This window comes from Patagioenas fasciata, chromosome 3 (genome assembly GCF_037038585.1).
Source record: "Patagioenas fasciata isolate bPatFas1 chromosome 3, bPatFas1.hap1, whole genome shotgun sequence".
NCBI classification, from domain to species: Eukaryota; Metazoa; Chordata; class Aves; order Columbiformes; family Columbidae; genus Patagioenas; species Patagioenas fasciata.
In genome coordinates, this window is record NC_092522.1 from 1,954,745 (window position 1) to 1,974,392 (window position 19,648).

Below are 19,648 nucleotides of genomic sequence, written 5' to 3' on the forward strand. Positions count from 1 at the left end.
GAGAGCTGCGGTGAGGACCGGGACCCGCTGTGAGAACAGCGGGAGTGTTGGCGCTGTCAGTGAGATCCGAAGGGGACGCGAGGCGGTGCTGCCTTTCGGTGATGTAATGCGGCAGCGGCGGGGGCAGCCTGCTGAGAGGGCGGCTGTGTTTGTGTGGTTATTCCCGCCGCAAGGCCGCTCTCTGGAGCCCGGCGGGGCCGGGCCGGGAGGAGCCGGCGGGGCCGGGCCGGGAGGAGCCGCTGCCCTCCGGACCCCCCGGGACAGCCCAGGGCAGCGCGCGGCAGGTGGCGCCCGCGAGCCGCGCGAGGCCGGCGCCGCCCCCCCGCCCGCGCGGGCCCGCACGTGGCGCGCGCCCCGGTGAAAAGCCGCGAGCCGGCCCGCGCCCGCCAGTGGCGCCGGCAGCGCCCGCTCCTCGCGCCCAGCCCCGCTTTGCTCTGCTCCGCTCCTCCCGGCGCGGCGGGGCCGGGCCGCGCAGCTCACCCCAGCACATCCCGGCCCGATCCGATCCGTTGCGCTCCGCTGGCTCGGGACTCCGCATCCTCCCCGCTCGGCGCGCCGGCATCCCTCAGCCTCGGTTACCGGGAGAGGCACCGCTTCTGGGGCCGGGCAGCCCTGGCGCAGCAGGGGGACGAGGCGCACGATGCTGCTGCTGACCTGTTGAAAGCGCCGGGCTTGTTGGGTCTTCTTTTGTCTTGGCCGTCTTATTTTTTTTTTCCTTCTGGGGGAAGTTTGCTCCCCAGCCTGTGGCCCGGCTTCCTCCACACCCTTTCCTGCTCCTCTTCCTCCTCGTTTCCAGGATCCGCTGCCTGCAGTGATTTCCCTCGTACCCCGCAGCCGCCGGGAGCGCTGGCCCTGGGGCACCCCCGCCCTCCCGCCGGACCTGCCCGCCGGCTCCGGGCTCGCCCTCCCCTCGGCGCAGCGGCGAGGCGGCCCCGGGAGGGCTGTGCCCCTCGGCGGAGGGGAATCCCCGGGCTGCCGGGCCGCCACCATGGCCAAAGTGGCGGCGGAAAGTTGCGGAGCGGCGCCGGCCGAGGACTTGTCCAAGGTGTCGGACGAGGAGCTGCTCAAGTGGAGCAAGGAGGAGCTGATCCGCAGCCTCCGCCGCGCCGAGGCCGAGAAGATGAGCGCGATGCTGGACCACAGCAACCTGATCCGCGAGGTGAACCGCCGGCTCCAGCTGCACCTCGGCGAGATCCGCGGCCTGAAGGTAGCGAGGGGGGGAAAGGTGGGAGCCCTGAAGTTGTTACCCCAGCCGTCCCACCGGGAGCGATCTCATCAGGTGGATGGGCTGGGAGGCGGCGTTACCGAGAATGGCGTGAAAAGCGAACCTGAACTGGAGTGAATAGCGTTTGATCCCGCTTAAAAATGGAGTGTCCGGTGAAGAGATGACCAACTCTCTGGCAGGCTGCGGAGCACGGCTGCTGGGTGCTCTGCCCCAGTGTGCTTTGGGTTCATGAAGACTCTCAAGTCTTGTCACTTGTGCCTTAGGCTTCATTGGCTTTTAGTGGGGTTAAATGATCATGCCTGAAGTGCACGTGAAAGAATAATATGCAGAGCTGTAGATATTCAAAAGGTGTTGTGCAGCTCGTGCTGGTTTCTGTCACTGTTTGAAGATGACTGATCTATCAGGCAGTCTGGTAGGCTGCTGGAGGGAGCTGGTCGTTTCCAGGCTGCAGCGTATGGCAGGTGATGGCAAACCCTTGGGCTCGGTTTCGGGTTGGTCAGAACCAATCCCTGCTTTATTGTCTGAAAAAGACATCTGATAATGCATTTCTGATCAAACCATTTTCGACTGTATACTTCTGCAGACTACACTGAGAGGCAGACCAAGTCTGTCATGACGTAGCCCTTCTTAATTTAACTCTTTTTTGTTGAATGAGAGGCATAGTCCCTAATGTTTCTTTCCCAATCATGAGGACTGGGAAGATAGTGTGACTGTTTAAGGATAATTACCTTGATGTAGCAGGTACACCTGTATTATAGACCTAGAAAGTTATTTGAAAGTAGGTGTGACTACAAAACATTTATCTTGTTGCTCTGAGAAAGGACATTATTTTTAGGGAATTCCTTCAGTGAGGTGAGATTGGAGGGATGGAGAGACGCAGTGTGGGCTTGTGAATGGTTACGTGAGAGTACATTGGAAAAGAGTTCTTGACTTGTAGAATGGCTTTAAACAACTAAATTACTGAGAAAGTGCCTTTGATAGTAGCATGGTATAAAATAAATAGCACATAGGGGAAGACTGTTTCTATCTCCCAAGTTTTCCTGTTCTGCAAAGTATGAGGGTGTTTGTCCCCTCCCTCTTTTTTACAATATTTGATGTCTGGGTGTAAAAAAGACCCACCAGTGATAGTACTTTAATAAACATGAAGCTTACATTTTAAATGTAAGTTAAATTACAACAGTAGTATCTTTTTCCAAAGGTGCCGTGACGTCATGTGGATTTATGCATCTTCCAGATAAGTAACAAAACACAGCAAGATGTGTAGGAAGGAGTGACAAATTCCTCTCTCAGTTCCCAACTCTTCAAGTGATGTTTAACTTCCGCCTTTTGTTCAGATGCCCCAGCTGGAACTTTGAAAAGGGATTTGGGAGAAGGAGGTTTTGAGCCCTGCGTTGGTGTCTGGACATCTGTTTTGTCCTCTGTGAACTGACCGGTCCATGAGTACAAAAGACCAGCTGTACCTGGTTTTGCTGGATGGTGCCTCCTGCCGGATGAATTGTGGGCTCCCACAGCTTTTGTATTCCACAAGGGGGTCAGTTGAAACATCTCTCACCAGCACAGATTTTTAAGGAGACCTTTGTCAATCCTTTGTCAAATACAGGATTGAAATTGATCAAGTTCAAAGTTATTTTGAGGCAAAGATCCAATGCATGCATGCACACAAATCCAATGGAGTCAGAAAATCTTCCTTGTCTGAAGGAACAGTGCTAAAATGATCTTTCCATAAGGCCAAGTTTTTAACAATTATGGCTTGTTTCTACTTCCAATGTCATCCATAAGAAGGAATGAGTATTTAGATGGGAGAAGGGTGAATATGGTCGTGAGCCAGTTTAGTAAAATGAGGAGGATGAAATATTGAAAGTGTTTTCTTTGGCATATTACTCTGCTATAGTAATAGCTTGAACATTTTTGCTTCAGACTGTTCCTCACTTAGAGAAGGGCATGGAACCATGTGCTTCATTTTGCTAGGAGTGAAAAATCTATTAAAGTAGACTATTTCATTTCGGAGTGGTTGAAGCAGTTCTGCTTAAATGATGACTGGCAAGGTTGCTTTATGCAAATCTGAAACAGAATCAAAGAGAACCCAAATATTTTAAATCTCCCAAAAGTTCATCTTTATGTGTGAATGTGCGTTAGGGAATAGAGAGTATAAATGTTAATAATGAATGATTTAAGTGAGATTTCTGATGTACCTTGCAGTTTTATTCAGCAGTGACTCTCAGGTGCATCTTTCTCAAGGGAGCGGGGTCATCATAGAAGAGCTTATGATCTGTGCCTGGTTTGGGAGCTAAATTATTCTGATACTTAGCGTTAAAATTAATTAAGGACCTGAAACTTTTTATGCTGTATCAGAAGTTGGTCTCTGAAGCTTTTAAGATTAGCTCCATGTTACAGTGATTATTTTTTTACTGGGCAGCAGCTTTGTTTATTTGAAGCTGTTATAATATGTCAGATCTACCCAAATGATTATTTATGCCTCGTTTGAGTGCTTAGGTGATGGATTTATGGCAGTGCTGGTCACTGGCTTGTATTGTGGTAATGATATAATGTTAATTCTTTTAGACGCTTATGTCTCATGATTATCTTCCTTTTGAAGGATATCAATCAGAAGCTGCAAGAGGATAACCAAGAACTGCGAGACCTTTGCTGCTTCCTGGATGACGACAGGCAGAAAGGCAAGAAGGTGTCCCGCGAATGGCAGAGGCTGGGGAGGTACAGCGCCAGCGTCATGCACAAAGAGGTGGCCTTGTACTTACAGAAGCTGAAAGAACTGGAAGTGAGACAAGAAGAGGTGGTTAAAGAAAACCTGGAGCTGAAAGAGTTGTGCGTGTTGCTGGATGAGGAGAAAAGCGGCGGAGCGGGCAGCCGGAGCTCTATTGACAGCCAGGTCAGCCTGTGCCAGTTAACCACAGCGAGTACCTACATCAGAGACGTCGGTGACGGGAGCAGCACTTCTAGCACGGGAAGTACAGACAGTCCAGACCATCATAAACATCACCCGAGTACTAGTCCAGAACACCTTCAAAAAACTCGGGGTGAAGGAAGTCCTGAGCATCAGAAACACCGGAGTATCAGCCCAGAGCACCTGCAGAAGCCCAGGAGTTCTGGCAGTCCTGATCATCACCTGAAAGGACCAAGTCCGGAACATCACAAAACCATCGTCAAAGCACCTGAACAACAAAAGCACAGCAGCAGCAGCCCAGAAACTCTCCCAAAGCACATTTTGAGTAGTAGCCCTGAACACTTTCCAAAACAGAGGCCTGGTAGTAGCCCTGAGCATCAAAAGCACAGCAGTGGCAGCCCAGATCATCTTCAAAAGCACACGTCGAGTGGCAGTACAGAACATCTCCACAAAGTGAGGGGTACGAGCCCTGAGCATCTCAAACAACACTACGGAGGAAGCCCAGAGCATCTCAGGCATCTCAGTGGAAGCAGCAGAGAAGGTACCCTCAGGAGACAAGTAACAGATGACCTGTCACCTCACCACAGAAGTATATACAACGGAATGAATGGTGGGTCAATACATTTAGTGAAAACTCACTTTGAAAATTACTAAGGTAGTTTCAAAGCTATTTCATCTATTTCTGGAAAAGGGAATAATATTTTATGTGAAATGAAAGGTAACGAGGCTGGTGTCAGCGTTATTCCTTTAGCAAGTTAGTTGGAATGTACCCATTTGTCCGTCTAGCGGGTGTTGGGTGGATTAAAATGGTTGAGGAAAAGTGTGTCTAGAGCATTGGTGGGAGGCGTCAAGAAGCAGCTCTTGGCCTTGGTCCTGCTCTGGGGCTGTAGATGGAAACTCTTTGTCCCTGGGCAGAATCACACACGTTTCTTGTCCTGCCTGTCTTGGAGTCAGGACAATGAGGTGCATGTCCCCAGTTGCAGTTCCATGTTCCTACCCTGCTCTGTCTGGTGATTGAAAAAGATGAAGAGCTGGGCTCAGCATAAATGAATCTGATAGCTCCTAAAGCTTTTCAAAACTTTGAGTTTGCATGCGTTTAATTGTAACAAATTAAAAATTAAGGAAGATCTTAAGGGTGCAGGTTTTCTTTGTGTTTTAGAAGATACGTGATAAACATGCCTAACGTTTAAGAGCTGTGTTTCCTCACTGATTGAAATTGATTATTTTTTTAAAGACAGACAAAATTTAAGTAATTTCTTATTTTGAAAGACAAGCAGTTACAACAATATTGAAGTGAATGAAATATAGCAAATGAAAGTATTAAAAATGAAGTTCAAACATCTTACTGTGCTATAAAAATAACTTTCTATAGACTTAGCAGAATTTCTATACTCTGCTCCATTTTTTTCTTCCATGTGCTTTGAGATATTTTCATGAAGGAAATTAGCGTCATGGTTGAAAACCCATTTCTGAGGCCTCTACGCTTAGATTTGAAGTCAAGCACTGAAGAAAGCGAGGATTTTGCTTTAGTAAATTGTCTCGGATGGAGTTGATGTGTTTCCATTTGATGAGCAGCTGGGAGAAGCTGCGTTGGCATCGGTGGAACTGACCACTTGTTGGATCTGCTTTAGTGGTGGGGCAGACAGTGAGCTCTGTGCCAGTGCTGGCCTCACTTCTCCTGTTGTGATTAACTTCCATGACCCCTTCAGTTAAAATAACCTGCTCTGTAGGGGTCAATCCCAATTACTTTCAGTGAAATGTGTATGCTTGACAGGGCTGGTGAAGCCCGAAGTGATAAGTGTAGAGCCTTTTGAATGATTTGAAAATTATGAATGAGTGTATGACAGCTTGAAGATGTGTAATGGATAAGTTATAAAAGTTAGTCTTGCAAAACTTTCATGAAATACTGTATTTCTATCTCCATTCAGTTCTTTCTGTTTAACATTGACCTGGCTGTAAGCAGGATGAAGGGTGGAACCAGACTTCCTAAAGCTGGCTTCTTACTTGTGCTCATGATGTTCAGCAATCCAGTCACTGGTTAGATAGAAAAGTGATCCAAGGTTTTAAGTGTATATTTTTAAAACTCCTTTACAGTTTCTTGGCTTCCAGCACGGTGGGCTTTCTGACACTTTTTTGGTCCATATAATCTTGTTAAGAACTCTGCTGTATTATTAACGATGCAATGAAAGCAGTGGTCACTTTAAACCTCAGTTGACTGGCATCCTTTGTGCAGGGTATAGAAACTATCTGCAATTTGGACTCAAGCCACAAGATGCTGGAGAGGACAGCTGGTGATTTGGGAGTCTGTTTATTGACTTTAATCAAAGCTCTGTCTGTCCTGCACTTTATATAATCATTTTTGTAGAGGACTTCTCTCAGCAGTAAGCTGTCAAACCTCTCTTCCTTCATATTTATATAATTTGATGTAAGCGTGAGGCTTAATACTGACATTCGTCTGACCTTGGTCAGTGGTAAAGCTCTGGACATCTTTGCTCTGAGGAGCAGGTCTTAAACTTCAGGAAAATGCTTGGTCTGCACAGCAAGGCTGAATCATTGTGGGGTTTTGTGTTTCGATTTTGTCAGATATTGTGAAGGTGTGGAGAAGAACAGTTAATATGGAAGTGGTAAAAGTGCTGACCGTTGTCCTTGTTATTGTTGTGAAAGCAATGTGTAAATCTTAATTTGCATGGTCTGTGTCTACCTGTCTAAGTGAGCCTGGCAATGGAGTACAGATGGGGAACTGATCTGCATCTGTTGTAAGGAATGGTGAAATTGTGGAAACGTGCTGAGAAAGTGGCTTGGAGACCTCGCTCTAAACTATGACAAGCAATACAAAAGGATGCTATTTTTGATACTTATCCCGAAGTCACGTAGTAAGTGTACTATATCATGTTGGCTGTACCTAATTTGTTTTAAAATGTGGAATATATCTAGCTAGTAGATGTTTGATTGCACATCAGTGTGATTACTTTGCAGGACACTTGTAGTCTTACTGCAGCACTTGTGGACTGTTGTTTGAGCAGCAAGAGTGAAGTGCTTGTGATCCTAAGTGACAAATAGCGAAGACTAATATCTTTTGTCTCCTTTGTAAATAAAGGAGTAGAATAATGTATTGTGACTCTGTAATCAGAAGCGGTGGATTCAGTAGCACGCAGTTATCTATACCAGAGCTTGGACTGGATGGGAAGGTACAGGGAATGGAGCTGGAGGATTTGCAGGTTTCTGACAAACTCTGAAGCTAAAGTTAAAGCAGTTGCAATACAATATTCCAATGCTATCAGAAATATGATGTGTAGCTGTAGCCTGCGTTACAGGAGATGGTATATGCATTAATTATTTGGGCTTCATGCATATTTGAAGCGGTCATGAGGTTTGCAGGAACTTCTTCAGTCTGGAGCTGCCTTTGGTCCATAGGCACAGCTGAAGGAATAAAGGATGTGATGAGAACGTTTCCTTTCATAATTCTTCTCATTTTCTGCACTCAAAGGTTTGATCTTGGTATTTTTTCTTGTAGGACATGCCAGCTTCCATTTATAAGATTTATAAAGCTTTAGAAAAAAAAATACTTCAGAGTTCTCCTACACATTTTTCTGAAATGGGGTCCTCAGCCTTTGGAATGACAGAAAATGGGATGCGAGAGCTAAATTTGGCTTGGTGTTTAACTGAAAGCATGTGTATTTCATTTTAAAGACTCTAACCAAATAAAACATGATAACAATCTCTTGGTGTGATCACATTCTGGGTAACGAGCACAGAGGTATTTGGGATAGAAAGATTACTGCTGGTATTTTCTCTTCCAATTTCAGCAAAAACATTTTGGAGAGAACGTTTGTGCAACCTGGAATCCATGACAGTTTGACACAATTATGTGGGCTATAAGTGCCTCTCTATAAATCCCTGTGCTTTCAGCATTTGCAATCTAAGTGGTGGTTTTCATTCTGAGCAATTTGTTGTAAACTTTCTATTTTAAGAAGTCCTTTGTTTTACTCTGGGCTTTGACTTTTGTGTGAAAGGAAAGTATCAGAAGGCTTTCCTATGTGCTTTTTGCTTCCTGCTGAGGTTATTAATGAAGAGCAGTCAAAGTGCTGCCCAGCGCTGTGTGTGCCGCTGGGGCTGCGGGGGTTCAGACACAACGTGTGCGACAGCACCTCTCCTTCAGCAAAGCTGCGTGCAGCCTAAAGGGAGACTCGCTTCACATCTGGAACAATTTCTGCTAAAAGTGTCCTTCTTATAAGGAAAATAAAACGAGAAAATACTGCACTGAGTAAAAAGAGGAAACCGTAGTATGACTTCAGAGAGAAAACACTTCTAATAACAATGCGTACAATGAGTTAACTGCTATCCTCTCTGGAAATAACTCACATGCTGCTGGCCAGATAGCAAAATGGTATTTAGGTGTTGGTTTGTTGTGCGTCTTAATGGTGCCATGGAAATAATTTGCTGTCATTAACAGTGATATACAATACTGGGTGTGTGACCTGAGCTTTCCCGATGGCTCGTGCCGCTGTCCATGCCAGAATGGAGAGTCTGAGTCCTCGCTTGGAGGGGACGCGTTTAACCTGAGGACAGGACCTCCTGGAACGTAGTCCTTTGCACAGCTTTCTGAGTTTCAGTGTTATGGTTTTATAATGGTAAAATATGGTCTTAGAAATATTACAGTGATTAAATTGTCAAATTCTCTGAACTCTGGCACTTATAATGCAGAGTTAGAACATTGTAATAACTCTTGGTAAGTGCTGCTTGCTTAAGAACTTCAGCCTTGTAGGGTATATTATGTGTGTTAATCAAAGGGTGTCCTGTTTTTTTCTGTTCTATCTATTAAGAGATTTTTTTTTTTAAAGGTGTGGGGTTTTTTGTTTGTTTCTTTGTTTTTGTTTATTTCTTTTTAAATTTTATTTTCTTAGGAGACTAACAACGGGGAGGTTGTGCAGGGATTGGAGGTGAGCGGGTTAGCAATTAGGGAAGAACATAGCAGTATAGTGCGGGCTTAAAATTCTGTGCTACCATTCACACACAAAGGGCATAGATGTTGGCAGGAGTCAATGACAGCGAGACGTTCCAAATTATAGGGTATTTAATGAGGTATACTAAAGTTTGTGTATGTAAGAAAATGGCTCTAGCAATGAAAATTCATTGGCCTCTGAGCTAATAAATCATGTCTTAATTAGTAAACCGAAGCACAACTTATCTTAGGTCTTACTGTCATATACACTGATATATAGTTACCGAGAGAGAATTGAGAATTATCTTCAAGTCATGATCTTGATATAAATCTTGTCTGCATGTACTTTTTGAGTGGTTAAAGGGTGTTAAGAGAATCAGCTGGCACTGAAGCAGAGCTTTCAGTTTTGCTTAATGCAGAAAGAAGTACATCTGAATATACCACATACACACGTGTGAAAAGATTAAAACCAAATTATACAGTGCTTGTGGTGTGATGGGTTTTACCACCACCTTATCCAGGAATCTGTAGAAGAGTCCACTGCGTAACCATCAGTGTTCTTGTCTGAAGATAACTGTGGCACTGAGCCTTGGTAAAACTGTGCAATTTGGAGGAATATTGTATTAGTTGTGACTAAACTCTTAAGCCACACTAGCAGATTTAGCCAGACCCTCATTGCTGTGGAACAGCACAAAGCTGAGTTCAAGTCCTGAGCCTTTGGGTAATACCAAATAAAAGGTAATGTGGGAATCCTTGGACGCTGGGAGGAGAGATCTGATTCATTTGGCCTAAGGTGAACATCAGCTTCTGAGTAATAGAAACTGCAGGTGAATTTCACTCTGGTGTGTTGTTCCATTGCTGTTAATGGCAAAAGTTTGTGTGTCTCCATCTGAAACAGCCTGTCCTGGTCCCTGTTGGGGGAAAGAAAGGAAGGTCAAATACTAACTGCATTGGTCTGATCCAGCGTGGCAATTTCTCATCTCTGTAAGGTGGTTCTTTTGGTCATTGTTCCTTTGTATGTGGATGCAATTTTTCAGCACACTCGTTCTCCAGCTGTGGCTTGTAATATTCCTCAAGGACTTAATAATATGCTCTTTGCTGTTCGTGCACACGTGAAGTACTGTGAAGGGTTTTAGTAATGTTCTTTGGTTCCTTTATCTACACGAACCAAGAATCCTCTATAATCTGTGGGGCATTCACAACCAAGAGATCTAAAAGCATATTTAAGTAAACAAGGAGAAAAATCCACCCTTCTCTCTTTCCCCTCTTTGTGCTATTTCTTCTTTTGAAATCTGATCACTTGTGATGGGATTTTCAGGCAGTATCATAACAGAAGATATAAAAAACATGAGAAGAGGGATGGATCAGCCTGGAGGAGGCTCTGGGCAGGGGGACTGACAGACAGTGAGATGAACAAGTAATAATAGTCATCTGTTGGGGAGGAAATTAATGATACAATGTGTGAGGGGGAAGGATATCTACTAAAGTAGGCTTTAAAAAAATTAATGCACTAAAGATACCAGTCTGTGCACATGTAGTGTTTTTGTAAATCTTTCTATTTTTAGTACTTTTAATTCCGCAAGACACGCAAAAAAGAGTCAGGATCGTGACTTGAGATCTGTCCACGAGCATTTGGTGCACAGCACGGAAATGTTTGGAAATTTATTGCTTGTGAATGGGAAAGCTGCTATCTTGAGCTTGGCTGTCTTAAGAGATGAACAGTTATGTGAAGGCTGTGAATAACAACTAGGCTGAGTTCAGCTTGTCAGTTCTGCTACCAAACTTTCGGCATATTTGCATTGTTTCTGTGCATTCCTGGGGAGAGGAAGGAACCAGCAGTTTAGCACCTGTGTACTTCAGCAAGTATGTGTTTCTTCAAACCTTCATTTTCTGTTTGCATGATTGATGTGAACTTTGCGCTGAATTATGACAAGTGTTTTGTCAGGTTAGAGAGAGGAAAAATGGTCACAAAGTTTGTAATACTGATCTGTAAAAGTCCAATTAATGATTTAAGTGGTTATTTAGACTGATCAAACACAGCAGGGTTCAAGAAGCACTGTCAAGAGTAAAAGATACATTATAATTGACGAAGCACAGTGCATGTGGTAAGCACCAAGATTGAAAGTCTTCTAGAGGTCTCTGTTTCGGTGCTTCCTCAAGGTTATCCAGATTATTCCAGAACTTTGATGCCTGTGATATCAAACGTCTTTAATCTGATCAATAGTGAGATTCCTCCCTCAAATGTTTGACCTCAAAACTCACTAGATTTCTTTCACTGCACCTCTTTAAGTTCCTGTGAATTGTGTAAATTTGCCTTGATCAATGCTTACTTTAGGCTTTTGGAGCATGTACTTGTAACTTGTATTCAAAGAGAAGAGATATTAGCTTTTTACGAAGGTTGCAGGGCTGATTGATCACTGTAGCTCCCATTTCTGCGAAGTTCAGCAGATGATTCTCGGTAAAAGCATTGACAGTGACCCACATCCCCTCTTGGTTTCTCAGTCTATTTTTGGTTTACAGTGGATGAATCTTAATGATGCTAAAAATCCATCTTACGATTTTTGTGGTCTGAAAACATTACCGATGGCATTAAGATGAGTCTCTAAAAATACTGTTTGATTGTGAGGGAGAAAAAATCCCACTTCACTGAAGCACAAGCGTATGGATGCTCTGAGGTAATTGGCTCAGATTCTTCAAAGATTTGAACCCTTCACTCCTTGCTGACACCTGCCTTGCACTGCAATGGGATGCCTGGACAGAAGAGGATGCTGAAATATCTGTGCTCTTGCAGCGAATGTAGTCACTCATCGTTATGGTCATTCATCTTGCTTGCTTGTGTCCGCTTTAGGATTTTTAGTAACCTGAAGTTAAATTTTGAATTTTAGCTTTTTGCAATTTTAAGTCCTTAAAGAAAACGTGAAAGCAAAGCATTCCAACTTTTTTTTCCTAACCAGCTCTCCCACCACCAAGACCAAGGGCTTTGCAGTCTTAACCAAACAGCAGAAGACACCAGAATCTGTGTCTTCTCCAGGTACAGGAGCTAAGAACTCTGATTTATTCCTTGTTGTTGGAACTTGACACCTGACCTACATTCCAGTAGTAATGCTGAATGCTGCGTTTTGACAGCTTGCAACCATAGCACGGGCAACTACTTTGGAGAACTAGGAGGACAAGAAGCATCCTGAGCATATTAAAAGAAATCTTAATTTCAGCATTAAGGTCTTGGTGTTTGTATCTTACCTTCTCTATGAAAGTAATAGAATGGAAGCATTTCTTAACCTTTTAGAGCATACTGGGTTGTATTCAGGCTGACGATAATGAATTGCTGGGTTGCCTGACAGCAGAGAAGTGACTGAGACCGTCTTGCAAGCTTGGATCTCAGAGATTTGTCCTCTCAAGTCCCTCCACTGTCCTGGTGTTGTCACGAATGAGTCGAATACTGTGACCTCCCGGGATTGATCACCCTGCTGCAATAACATCTACTCGTCCACCCATGGGGTATCAAAAAGATACCTGGGGAAGGCCAAAAAGAGATGTAGCACAAAGGATTTGCTTGACCCTCTTCCATGATAGCTCTGCAACAATCCAAATTAAATAAATTGTATTGTACTTAAATGACAAGTCAATGCTTATCAGTTGCCACCTGGAAATGTGAGCGGCAGGCACTGAAGCTGAGAGTCAGTTTCCTGGGCAACATATTCTATTCCACCTCTGTTGCTTGATGGTGGTTTTATTTTATTATTTTTAACTAACAAAATTGACAGAGTTGAATCTGATATCAGTTTGAAAAATGGGTATTTGAAGGATTAGTGAAGGATGTTTGAATGAGAAATCATTTCTGTTTGCTTTGAGAGCAAAACATCTGTTGGTTTTATCAATATGAGAAGATCTGTACTTCAAATGTAGCAAACCTTGGCTCTGTCTGCCTCGTGTTTGGTAGAGGTGCACTTAGCAGATGTATTTTTCAGTTAATTGATGTTAGATATCAATCCTATGTGTGGCTTAGACCTAATGAGAGATTTTTAGATATTCATTGGCTCTGTTACAGGAGAAACAGGGTCTTGACTGTGTAGATGCAGTCCAGTCACACTTGCTCTCAAATTTAACATTTTAAACTAAGTGCTTTTAAAACCTCCAAAATGTTATTAGTTTTTAATTGATCTTGTGATGCTGCTCAGAAATCATGATGCATAGCAAGCAAGAGCCTTTTGAAGCTGGTGGGAAAGGGTCTGTAATGGAACATTTTCACTGCCCAGAGTGAGAAGGATCCAGATAATGTTTTTGTTCTGTTTAGCAGGAAATGCTGTTTCCCAGGGAACCAGGAGCATCTTGATTCCGGCCCCTGAGCCTCACTGTGTCTGTGTTTTTCCCCGTCAGTGCAGTTTTCAGGTGCCTCAGGAGTGTGGATAGTTGTGCTGGGTAGATGGTTAATAGGCCAGCCCGTGGGTTGACTCGCCTGGCGAGCAGGGCTGTCAATGCGGTGCTTACTCAGGATTAAATGTGTCCTATTCTAGCTGGTGAAACACAGCGGGAGAGGTTCTTCGAGAGAGAGTTTCTTCACTGCTCCAAAGTCTGTCTGTGGTATGGTTAAATTTTGCTGAATTCATGAACATCTGGCATAGGGAAGGACTGAAAATCTCTAACATGTTGGTCATCAGACTAATGACACTCATGCACCTTCTGGGAATTGCCATTGCAGCATGTCTGTTCTTGCCAGGCCAACCTGCTGCCCCAAACCCTTCTGCTCCGGTTTGTGCTGTGTGCGCTTGTTTCAGCGAGTCCTGGGAGCTCCTGAAGGGTCCAGAGCAACGCTGTGACCTGGGAGTGGGGACTGTCCTCCCAGCCAAGGAGAGGAGGACATGGCTGTTCTTTGCTTGCTTGGTTGCTGTCAAAAGCCATTAGAAACTCCTCTCCTTGCTCTTCTAACAGCTTTTTTCTTAGATAAGTCTGTTTTGAGTGTGGTATAAAAATTGGGGCTGAGGTTACGTGCCTAGAAAACACCTTTATGAACAATTGGCTTCATACAAACATTGTCAATGTGTTTCCTTTCAAAATGAACTTTTGAAGCAATGTTTCCTTCCTTCCCGGATTTCCTGAATTATGCTAACCAAACCAGTGAGAAGCAAAGCTCATTTTAATTATATTTTGTTTGTGTGTGTATGCAGCAGGTGTGCTACAAGTTGTTAATGTACCTTTTGCATTTACAGGGATGCTTAAAGGTGTCTTTGCATGTAGAGGAAGTGATTTACAATGAGTCCAAACTGTGAGTAAACATGAAGTGGCAGTGATAGCTTTAGCAGAGGAAGCTATGTTTTGCTATCTTGTTTCTTGTGGCCTGTTTTTAATCTTGCAGACTAGTTGTGTAACTGGCATTATCTTTATTTGGGAAATCAAGATGCTGATGGGAATTGGAGGCATGGTCTAGCTGTCAGCTGGGGATTTCACATTGCTAACTGGTACGACCACAAGGAGCATTCGTCTTTCATCCAAAGAAAATCTGAAAATGAAAGTTCTTATATGCTGAAAAAATGAGAATACGGTATTTTGGCAGGATGGTCATTTGGCCTTGGTATCAGTCGCTACTGTGGGACGGGGTGAATGTGCTGGGGTGAGGGGAAGCGGTGCTGGGCACACCTGCATCTCCATGGTGAGTCCCAGCCGCAACATCTGTGTCACTTGGCAGATGTGGAAGACAAGAACTTAATAAACTGGTGTATTTGGAGATTTTTGGCTGGATGCAGGTGGGTGGTTCTGCTGCTGTCTGTCAAACACTGCAGTCGAAAACGCTGATTTCAGGTCACGTGAAGCAGCGGCTGCGTTTGAGGGCAAACTGGGCACAGGTTCTGCTGCCTGCCAAAAGGTGGAGCTTTCCCGTACAAAGTCACTGGAGAAGCGTCATTTCTAAAACCATTTATGAATGGCACCGATCAGATTTAAAGCTCCATAGTAATGTACGCTCAGTGGGGAACCAGGTTTTGATGTTCTGCAGTGACAGCCCCAACATTTCCAGTGGGTGATGTGTGATGACAGGACTGCAGTAACAATTCTTGTTATGAGTGGCAAGTGACTGTGATTCCAGCAGCCCTGCCATGCTGAGCAGGGGGTTCGATGGCATTTCTTACCGTGACATGTGGGCTGAGTGCAGTGTAATGTTTCAAACCTGTGCAGAGATTCAAGGTTGGCATTGTTACTATTTTAATCTTACTAGAGCAACACCAGGTTGTGCGTCCTGGGCATGATTTAGCAACCTGTTAGTCTTTTAATTATCTCCTTCCTAATTAGATTGGTCTGATTATTTGCTACTTGAAATAAGTGCATATTTTTAAGTTCTCAGGGCAGTAGCTCTTGAAAAAAAAAAATCATTGCTTTTCATTTTACAGGCATTTTGTCTTTCATGCTGAAGTATGGGAACATATGGTGCTGCTTCTGATGTAGCACTTGTCTAAATATCTTTGCTTGTAAAATTTTCTGCAGGGCCGTATAATTTTCTCCTGTAAAAACATTCCTAATGTATTTAACCAATTTTATAACTACAAGATGGGATTATCACAGTTTTGTCATTGCAAACTTTTACTGGATGTCGGTCAAGAAGTTAAACTGTGAACCCTGAATAAGAAAAATGAAGAGTAAATAGAAATACAAGTGTTACTATAATCTGTTCCTGTCTGGAGGGCAGGAAATTAGACCTCTCTGCAATAAATTAATGTACTGAAGGTGTGTGAGCCATCCTTACTGTGCACCAGGCTACACAGAATGCTGCAACAGAACGACTTCATGTGAGTAGCGCTCGCGCTGTTCTGTCCCAAGCAGTGATTCCGTATCTGCAGATTGGAACCATTTTTTGCCTGACTCCTTTTGCCGTCACTTTGGTGACAGCTAAAGACCAGCAGTGTTTGCTTGCTAACGAGATAATGGTAGAGTGATGACTGTTCTCCTGATAATGCAAAGTCACAGTTTCTGTGAATGTGATTTTTGCTGTGCTTTGGAGCTTTTTCCTCTTAAGGAATTGCATGAAGTATTTCACTGCTTTTTAGGAACATAGAACTAGATGGGGAAAAGTGACGGGTGATGGTTGTTGAAGCTGTGGAGAGAGAAGTGCAGGATTGTGCAGCCTTTGGATGAGCTTTGGCTGTGCCGCGGTTACACCTGTCATCACTTTTAGGTGAGGTTTAAATCAATGGAAAGACTCATATTTACTCCTCTTTCTGAACAGTTGGCCTGTGAACAGGCGTGTGCAAAAAATCCATCCGAGCCAGGCTTAACTAGGAGCATGGAGTAAAAGGACAGGCAAACAGAAATTTGTGGTAGGTGCAAAGCTTTTTAACTCTATATAGATGAAAAAGCTCTTTCTAAATTTATCGGAGATTTTTCTTTTGAAAACTGCGTTTTTCTTAATATCTCAGATTTAAAAAAAGCCAAGTGACTTGCTTGGGGTTTGCTTTGGGAGCTGCTGACTGTCGGTGTGATGAGCATTTTGGATCCCAGTGCTGTGACCCCTCGTTCATCACAGTAAAAGGTGTTGAAGCAATAAGCACCAGAATCCTGAGGGTAAATTGTCAGAACTCTGCGGATTTGTTGAATGCATCTTAATGTTAGAAGTTCTGGGCCTTAAGCATCTTGAATGAAAAGGGTGTAATATGTTTTTTCAGTCACCTGCTGAAGATGTGGAAAAGAAGATAAATCCATATACAAGTATATCCTGTGTTAGATTTTGTACATACAAAGGAGAGAGATTCAAAGGAGAATCAAGAAAACACTGAACTAGGATTGTTGGGCTGTTTTCTTACCAAACAGCGGAGTCCTTGAGCGGGAATAAGAATGGCGACTGCCAGGAGCAACAAGTGAGCTGGCAACACTTGGGGTGCTGTAGGTCAGCAGATAACACGCGTAGTGCCCAAGGGCCGTTCCAGCACGTTCAACCCCATTTGAGTTTTAAGAAAAATGAAATGTCAGAAGAGAGGGAATTTATCTTACTGCAAATAACTGGTCACACAAGAATTCTCTTGTGATTCTATTTTCATGGGAACGTATGTTTCACACTCGATAGTCAACTCTTTCCCTAAGTCTTTGCTTCCCACAGTAGTTGACGTATGAAAAATCAGTGTGTGTGTGTGGTGAAGGAAACAGGTGGAGCCCACATGTAATAAATCCTTTAGAACATAAACATAGGAGAAAACACCTTATCCTCCAAAAAAATGGCTTGGAAACCATGGGGAGAAGGGACAGAGGGATTTGGAAAAAGGTTGAATCACTTTAATTTCATTTTTGGTGGGAAGAAGTGAATCTGAATGAGAAATTGATCACACACTGTTTGATCCTGTTGTAGAAATATTGCCATTGATTTCTAGAGGAATGAGATATAGTCACATTATTTGCCTGTAATACTGAGCTTTTCTGTTGGTAGAGATTAATTTGCTGACACTCAAAAAATACCCCAAACCAAACTAAAAAATGAATAAACAAAATCTACTTGACTGCATGGAGACAAAATTAACTTTTTAATCTTCAAGATGATTGTTAGGCCAGAGCCATGGGGGTTGAGGAGGGATTTTCCCTGAACTTTTGACCCTCAGACTAACCATGTGCTCGCCGAGTGGCTCCATAGTTGAAATGGTTAATCATTCTCTAAAAATCACGTAGATACGTGAAGCTGCGACTTTCTGATTTTGTTTGGGCTCTGAGGAATAGAACGTGAAAAGCTATTCAGGTTCTACCAGCTGGCTGGAGGCTGCAGGCACTTGAATGGGATACAGCTACATTTACCGTGAGCAAGTGCTGCTTCATGCATGAAGTAAATGCTGTGGTCCTGTACGGGTGATTGATGATCTGTTACCTTTAAAACTGTACAAGTAACATGCAGAATTAATTTTCAGTGGGTTATTCACGTTGCCACTTGTTTGTACCCCCTGGAATCTCACATGATTGATAAACATCATTTAAAAACAAACTCAAAATAAAATATGAGAGATTTAAAAAGTGTGCTTTTCACAACAATAGCCCCCATTTCGCCATGAGATGCTTTGCAAACCTAATCTAGCAGCAGTTTATGCTGCAAAAGATGTTTATAGCTCACTTTATTCTGGTTCCTTATCAAATTACTGGTCTTATTCTTTAAGGCTCTCCTGGGATTGACTTAAGCTGAAGTGTATAGATCATCCCTCTCCACGTGGTCCCTTGTTACCCTCGGCGGTTTTGGGCTGATCTCAGCTGGCAGGGCTCAGTGTGGAACTGCCCACCGCAGCACCTGCTCAAACAGGGCCATTTGCAGCTCCAGCTTATGTACCTGGATCCACCCTTGAACTTCTGGGGAGAAGAACCTGTTTAGGCCCAGGATTAGCAAAAACTAGAAAACTGAGAGGAGAATCCAGCCAGCAGGAGATGGAGAGAGGGAAGGTATGTGAGAGGCAGGCTGTCTGAAAGGAAGTGATGAGCTGTGTGTGGTGATAGGGCAAGTATCCACAGATGCGAAGTTTGGGGGTTTCTTTCTTCTTGTGCAAATCAGACTTGGGTTTGACTCTGCTGTGGGGATCTGAAAATAGCTGGTGCTGCTTGCTGAGTTTGTTCCTTCAACTCTGAGCTGATAACTGTATGCAGCTAACCTGTCTGGAGGTCTGGTTTTGGTGATCTTGCATGTACAGAAGGGGCTGACGATGGGTGTCGGACCCTTCGGTGAGCAGCACGTGTCGGAGTCCTGCAGCTCAGCACATCTGCTGGTGGAAACATCAGCATCGATGGTGCTCCACAGATCCATGGAGTTAGTAGGCAGTGTGGGATATACACTCTGACAGCCTCAGTAACACCAAAATGTTGGCTTTAGGTGAAACTTTTCAGACGCTTTGTGGTTTTGGTCCTTGCCCTACAGAGATCAGGTGAGCTGATGACTTTGCTTTGTTCAGAGGTTGTTTTTGTGATTCTCCTTTGTACACAGGCTCTTGTGCAGTTCCGGAGCAACAGAAAAGCTCAGCAGTGTCTCAGCTAACAAAAGCAAACACTCTCTGTTTCATGTAATTCTTGATTTATTTAAAATAAGTTGCGCAGCTGGAAGCAAGGCTGTTCTCAGCATTTGTAAGCTGAGCAGGGTCAGCCTGGGTCATTATCTGGATTTTTAACCTCTGGAAAGAACAGAGGTGTCAGGGCTGTAAAAAAACATCATCTTTTGAGTCAGTCATAAATACTGTGAGGGTAAAGGTTGGCATACTAAGCTGATATTCTTTCTACTTATTTGAAGTCCCACAGACTAAGAGTTTTAAAGTTTTTCCAGGGCTCTCTGCAAACATTGGTGGTGGGATGTTTTATCTTCCATTCTTACAACTGACTTGACTGTCTGATGAACAACTGGAGATATGAAGGAGACAGTTTCCTTAAAGGGCTGTTGGCATCTCAGTCTTCACCCTTGGAAAAACACTGAAAAAAGTGAGTGAATGTTGATGTTGCAGTAGACATGGGTTTGTTTGCAAGCACTAAGCTTTATGCTCAGTGTAGTCGTAAAACACTGATTTCAAATTATTGACTTCTGGAATGTGAAGTCATCAAACTTCTGTTATGGAAAAAGCTTTTTATATTAGAGAAATGCATCCTA

At 43.7% G+C, this 19,648-nt stretch overlaps 1 protein-coding gene across 8 annotated transcripts in view; it reads left to right on the forward strand.

Annotated features, from left to right (window-relative positions):
• Positions 1–19,648, forward strand: part of CCDC85A (coiled-coil domain containing 85A) — a 209,549-nt gene that overhangs the window by 84,322 nt on the left and 105,579 nt on the right. For 2 of the 8 annotated variants that reach the window (XM_071805633.1, XM_071805632.1), the window contains exons 1-2: positions 884–1,225; positions 3,822–4,737. In XM_071805633.1, the coding sequence (XP_071661734.1) occupies positions 989–1,225; positions 3,822–4,737 (1,153 nt within the window). In that variant the 5' untranslated portion in view covers positions 884–988. Of the gene's footprint in view, positions 1–661; positions 1,226–3,821; positions 4,738–19,648 lie in introns of those variants that run through there. The other 6 variants (XM_071805637.1, XM_071805638.1, XM_065835620.2 and 3 more) reach the window with 6 other exon arrangements.